The sequence below is a fragment of the Lutjanus erythropterus genome, chromosome 5 (assembly GCF_056507025.1).
Source record: "Lutjanus erythropterus isolate fLutEry1 chromosome 5, fLutEry1.hap2, whole genome shotgun sequence".
NCBI classification, from domain to species: Eukaryota; Metazoa; Chordata; class Actinopteri; order Lutjaniformes; family Lutjanidae; genus Lutjanus; species Lutjanus erythropterus.
Genome location: NC_139321.1, coordinates 33776856 through 33783691, shown reverse-complemented (window position 1 = coordinate 33783691; position 6836 = coordinate 33776856). Strand labels below are relative to the sequence as shown.

Below are 6836 nucleotides of genomic sequence, written 5' to 3'. Positions count from 1 at the left end.
GGGACTAAACACACTTGCTTGGTGTTGGGGAAAGATCGTGATTTAAATTATCACGATCGCGAGATCTGTCGCGGGTCTGGTGTACAGTTGCCTCAGGGAGTTCCCACCAGACTTGTCTGTACATACCACAGTCAGGACTGGATGTACGACACTTGCCGACACTGGTAGTTGCCTTTACGGCAGTCGTTGCTCACACGTGTTATCATCACATGGAAGTCCGTCGGTGTAAATAGCTGCAGCAAGCCGGTCGAATTTGTGAGTAATTTGCTTCAACTGCGTTTATAAAATGTTTCAGACTTTTAAGTGTTTATATTTTGAAGCGAATGCGTAGCTTATTGGTTTGTGGTAGAAATACCGGTGAATTTTGTAATGTGAGTGACTGACTTGAGCTAGCATGTTAGCTAGAACTTCTGTAGTCCCCGGTGTTAGCTGGTTGAATGCAATAACTTTACAGTGTTGAATTAAGCTTTGTAACGTCCTAAAGTCCATGCTGCTTTTAACTTTTAAGAAGATGTACTCAGGTCTTTTTGTGAGTGAAAGCACAAATACTACCGTGTAGAAACAAGTTAAAGTTCTGCATTCAAAATCTCACTCAAGTAAAAGTACAAACATATTAGCATTACCCTTTACTTTTACTTTTGGTATTTTAAATATTCCATATACAGAATGGCCGATTTCAGACTAGAATGTATTATATTCTATAGACTACTATAATGATTAATAATTTATTGAGTTAATCGCCAACTATTTTGATAATTGTTTAATTACTGTGAGTCCTTTTTTTCAAAAAGAGAAATGGACAAAATGCCTTCTTTGCGGTTGATTCCAGCATCTTAAATGTGACTTTTTTCTTTTATGAGAGTAAACAAAATATCTTTAGGTCGAGTGCAAAACTAAACATTTGAAGATGTTACCTTGGGTTTTTGGAAACATTGATCGATGTTTTTCACCATTGTCTCAGGTTATAGACCCAGTGACAAATTAATCGACAAACAAAATTTAGTCAGATATTTGCAGCGTTAGTATTATAATTGTTGATGCTGTGTGTTCATCACTTAAATGTTTCAACTGTTAAAGATGGAGCTCATTTTAATCGCCCTATATACTTGCCATGTTGCTTGTATCTCCCTGGGGATCTTAACTACAGCAGCACAATTAATTGAAATATCGATATCACGACATGGTTAAGCGCAATATCCAAATTGCAGAACCAGCATCACAAGTACAGGAACAAGCAAAAATGTGTGACAAAACAGCAATACAACGAAGTATTGTAGTGATGCAGAGATGCCATGGCCTAAAAATCGTGTTCTTCAGATGAAAGGAAACACAATAATATCTATATTTCTTTTCAGTAAAATGAAATTTCTAATGCAAAAATGATCATACTCAGTAGTCGCATCACATATCACAATTTCAGTCAAAATAATCACAATCTAACGTTTTTTGTTTTTTTTACCATATTGTGTAGTTGTAATATTAATGTATAATAATCCTTAGGTATTTATTTGTTTAATGTTTTGTGTGTGTGTTTAGGAACTAAAGTTAGTTAATAAATGTAGCATAGTAAGATGTAGTAAAATTTACTATATTTCCTTATAAAATGTAGTGAAGTAGAAAGTAGCAGAAAATGTAAACACTCAAAGTACCTCCAAATTTTGTATAATTACACTTCTTGAGTTAATGTGCTTAATGACTTTCCACTACAGCATTTAACTGACCATGAATACACAGGTTTTTATGTTGTCAGTCTTTTGCTCTGACTTGTTTTTTCCCTCTTTTTTTTCTTGTTTCAGAGCATTTGAAGAAAAATGTCTTTCAGAGGAGGAGGTGGACGAGGTGGTGGAAGAGGTGGAGGATTTAACCGAGGTGGAGGAGGCAGAGGAGGATTTGGAGGTGGAGGAGGCAGAGGTGGTGGAGGAGGATTTGGTCGGGGTGGTGGCAGAGGTGGTTTTAATAGGCAACAAGACTTTGGTCCTCCAGAATATGTTGTCGGTAAGATCATCAAATCACAAACCGGTAATGTTAAAAAAGTGTGGCAGAAGCTGACATAGGTGTCAATTAGGTGTTGATAATGTCGAATAAGACTAAAGGAACAGTTCACACCACAGTCAAAAATACATATTTTTTCTTTGGCCTGTAGTGCTATTTATCCCTATACATTGTTTTGGTGTGAGTTGCAGAGTTTTGGAGCTGTCGGCCTTGTAGATGTCTGCCTTCTTTCAAGTGTAATGGAATTAAATGGCACTCAGCTTGTTGTGGGAATTTTCCAATTTTAGGTATCGTATTAAGTCCTTGGAGGCATTGAGAGGCCCACACAAGTTGTTAACAGATATACTGTCTCTCTTGTAGACAGTACATGCAGCTGTTTTCTAGTTTCAGTTAAACAAGGGAAGAATTTGATAGTGTTGCTATGGTGACTAAGGTGGAGATGTTTGTCTTGTCTCTCTGAACAGAGCAGACGTAGCTGTTATATCACTGACTGTGAGGAATGGGAGGAAAGGGTGCCAAGCCTTGTACATTCATACTTTCCATGTTTGGATTTGCAGACCAATAGACTAATTCTATATGCTTTAGACATGTTGGGTCTTGACCTTATTTGGGCATAGGTTCACCATGACCTTATCTGTGAATGTTTAAAGACTATCACGGAGGACTGAAACTGCAGAATTGAAGGGAACATCCGCACAAAGCGTGTACTGATTATTCCTTCATTCTCCTTGCCCTGATATTATTAAACTAGTTTCAGTGTAAGACACATTGCACTCCTGTGGACTTTATTTGTTTGATGTATGGGCAAAAAGAAAAAAATCTGCAACAAATGGCCCCTAAAGCCAGCCAGTTTTAAAGCAGGTGAGGGTGGAAAAAAGAACTGGACCTTGGCCATGATGGCTGTAGCTGCTACATCAGTATCTTCTTTTAAATCATGTTTGAAAGCTTATTTTTCTCAAGAGGTTATCTTATATATTTTTTTATTTTTACATTTATTGCCATTCATAACTGTTTGGTTACACTGTAGTTGTACTTGCACTTAGGTCTTGGCTGCTTTATTTCAAGTTTTAGTTCATGCATTGTTTTTACTTTTCATTCCTCTTTTATTCCTTATGCTTGTCTGTTTTTTTGTTGTTTTATGTGTAAAGCACTTTGTAATCCTGGTTTTGACAAGTGCTTTACAGATAAACTTACAAAAAACACACAAAGACAAAACACCTTTGTGCACAACTAATTGTGTTTCATCTTCTTCTGCAGCACTGGGAGAGTTCATGCATCCATGTGAAGATGACATTGTGTGTAAGTGTACCACAGAGGAAAACAAAGTTCCCTACTTCAACGCCCCAGTGTATCTGGAAAACAAGGAGCAGATCGGGAAAGTGGATGAGATATTCGGCCAGCTGCGTGACTTTGTATCCTTTCTGTTGTCTTTATTTCAATCTCTGGACCTCAAAAATAATAAAGGTTAACTTTTGGAGGTTAAATATTATTTCTGCTCAAAATCCTGTCAATTCCTTAACCCATCCTTGCAGTATTTTTCAGTCAAACTTTCCGAAAACATGAAGGCGTCTTCATTTAAGAAACTGCAGAAGGTACAAAAGACATAAATAACATTTTAAAGTAGTGCATTTTTATCCTTTAAAGTATCTCACTGCGCCTGTACAGTATAATGTATGTAATTTGCAACGTCTCTTAGTTTTATATAGATCCAATGAAGCTCCTCCCACTACAGAGATTCCTCCCCAGGCCTCCAGGAGAGAAGGGGCCGCCAAGAGGAGGCCGAGGTGGTGGAAGAGGTGGTGGGCGTGGAGGTGAGGCATCCAAACTTTGTTTCATTTTGATTAATCCTGTCTTGTGTTGTTGATGAATGTGTGGTTCATGACATTTATAACACAACCAGTTGTTTTTTACCACTCTTACTCTAAAGTTATCTTTCAGTCTTAGTTCAAGGTTTCTGCAGGCCCTTAAAAAGTTTTAAATGTGATAATCTGAATTTTAGCCCTTAATGGGTTTTAAATACTTTTTAGACAGTTAATAATTTTTTTTAATATTCATTTCCAAATGTTAAACCATTAGTAATAAAAGGGCATAGCAGGAATACATACCCTCTTTTCCACTCAACACAAAACACATTCTTCACACTTATCAAGTAATGATAAAAAAAGTAAAATAATAGAAAATTAATTATTAATCCGCAAAAAAAGAAGGTTAATAAAATCACATTTAGCAGGAGTAATTCAGCCATAATAAAGAGATGAATATTGAGCACAAAGACCCGCAAGGAAATGTACTTCAAGATCTCAGTCCACACTAGTCTGTACAGACCACCCCAAAATGCCTCATCATCTCTAATATAGATCAGAAAGGGGACCCAAGTATGAAAAATTAAAAATTGATTTGATTATGAAGTTGCAGTAAAACTTTGAAATGTGTTTTGGCTAAATATTTGTATTGATTATGCTGTAACAATTACAAAACGAAACCAACATGGAGCCAATAACCACTAATATAAACTAAATGCTCCATGCTCATGCTTCATGCTCCACCTTCAGGTGTGGAGAGGACACTGTATCTTACATTGCATGATTTGGATTGGCAGACGTCTTTAAGAGATTAAATAATGTCCTTTTTTTTGTCAATATGGATGTGAAATAGGTCTTAAATTCCATTTAAAATGGTCTTAAAAGGTCTCAATTTAATACTGATGCCTCTGTATGACCAACATAAGCAAAAAGTGAAAAGATCGCTGGGCTCTTACAGGAGCTGGAAATGCTTCAAAAAGCTTGAATTTTAATGTAATGTTTTCAGGGTTTGGATAATGGGTGTAATGTTTGGATTATTTGTATATTCATGAATCCTTGATTACTAAATGAAGGCGAGGTGTAGAGCTATATGTAAGCCATTTTAACAAGGTATTTGAACTTAGTTCACAAAAAACCATCAGACACAACTTACTGCTTGCATTTATATTGACATTTTATATTGTTTAAAACATGCCTGGAGGTTGACTTTAATGTCCTGGAAAAGCCTGACGGTGCACCTTGAAAATGCTTGGAAAGTGCTTGAATTTGACTTTGGAAAAGCATAGGAACCCTGGGATCAGCTATTTCCACATAGTTGTTCTTAATGACTGCCACTTGATGGGATTCTTCTTGAAACCAGATGAAGTGAACCTGTGCTTACTCTGTTTTCTCAGGCAAAGTTACAGTGAGTAGTACATTAGCCAGTTAAAAGGAAGCACAGGGAGATTTTTATTTTTGATGCTATATTTTGTGGTTATGGCAATAGAAACAGTGTTTGTCGACAGGGGCCTCCAAAATCAATAAAATATGAGAGGTCCTTGTAGTAGCTTTTAAGTGGAAATATTTAGAGCACGTCTGGTATGAGTATTTTGACTAAATCTGCCATGCTTTGGTTTTCTCTCAGGCGGTTTTCGAGGTGGCAGGGGTGGAGGCGGCCGTGGTGGAGGATTTGGAGGCGGCCGTGGCGGAGGATTTCGAGGTGGCCGTGGTGGAGGAGGCGGCGGAGGCTTCAGAGGAGGTAGAGGCGGTGGCGGCGGTGGACGTGGATTCAGAGGTTGGTGCCTTTTAAACATTCTACAAAGTTTTAGTTGTGTCTCCTGGTATGAAGGTCCTAATTTTTTGTTGTTATTTACTCGCAGGTGGGAGATAATCTGACAGTGATGGTCGTGTGTGACGGTCCCATTCCTGTGTTCTGTGACACAAAGGCTGCGTTCTGCAGCAGTGCCTGGTCTGTGGGACTCAGAGTACGGACTCTCTTTGTGGAACTTGAAAGGATATTTTCTCTTTTTGTTTTATTTTTGTACCAGTTTTGAATGCGTGATTGATCTTCATGATTTTTATTTAAAAGGTTCATGTGTATGCCTGTGTGTAACATAGCGAGGACCTTTTCAGCCTGTTATTGAGGATTATTGAGTCTCTTTGTGAACATGTCATGTCATTATCCTGTGCTGATTGTGTTAAAATGTGAGGCCATGACAGGTGTTTGTATTTAAAGCTTCAAGAAACACATTCACAGACCTCTCTATATTCATTTTCAGAGATATAGGAAAATGTGTGAGAAATAAGACTTTATATGCTGTTAGAAAACATTTTAATACTCACATTTGTAAAATCTTAGAACAGAATATTGTCACATTTTTGTTAAAGGCCTTGATTAAAAGGTGCTTTGTAACTGTGTCTTTGTTTTGAATTCTCAGGTCTCAGTAGTAGAATGCCAAGGGTCACCTTAAAGTGGTACTAGTAGGAAAATGTATATATACTGCAAGTGAGAGTTCAGCAAATGTCCAAATAGTGCTAGATAATATTTCTCCACTCAAAAACGTGTTTTGCCAATCGCTTCACATTCATCTGCTGAAGCGATCAAGTTTCACCTTAAATCTGAGGGTGAGATGTGGTTCTCTAGGCATATTTCTGTGACATTATAATGTTTGGAAGCCATCATGATCCAGCATGAAAAAGCTTGAAACCTACACTGCAGATGTATGCACTGATGGGCTTTCAGCGAAGAAGAAAATTTCTATAAGGGAGAAGGAGTAGGTATTGTTTAAATACATTTTAACTAGGTTATTAAACTTTTTTGTTAAATAGTGTTGTATGTTAGTGTGATATGACCGTTCGAATCTACAAAACTAATGTTTTTATACAAAGCAGTACCCTAACTATCCTACACTCAATATATTTAATTCCATTTATTTTTTAAGCTCTCAAACACATCTCATGATCTTCATCAGTGGACAGAGTTGGTTTAATTGTCATTTATTTTGTAGAAGTACAGTTTTCAAGGCCAAGAATGTGTTTTTAACTTTCAGACTTTGATATTAA

At 37.1% G+C, this 6836-nt stretch overlaps 1 protein-coding gene across 1 annotated transcript; it reads left to right on the top strand.

The window, feature by feature from the left end:
* The first annotated feature begins 111 nt into the window (after positions 1-111).
* gar1 (GAR1 homolog, ribonucleoprotein) lies at positions 112-6186 on the top strand. The gene is made up of 7 exons (XM_084719690.1): positions 112-255; positions 1797-1995; positions 3250-3404; positions 3525-3584; positions 3689-3803; positions 5419-5568; positions 5654-6186. The coding sequence occupies exons 2-7, from the start codon at positions 1812-1814 to the stop codon at positions 5662-5664; spliced, it is 675 nt and encodes a 224-aa protein (XP_084575816.1). The 5' UTR covers positions 112-255; positions 1797-1811; the 3' UTR covers positions 5665-6186.
* Positions 6187-6836: the final 650 nt, after the last annotated feature.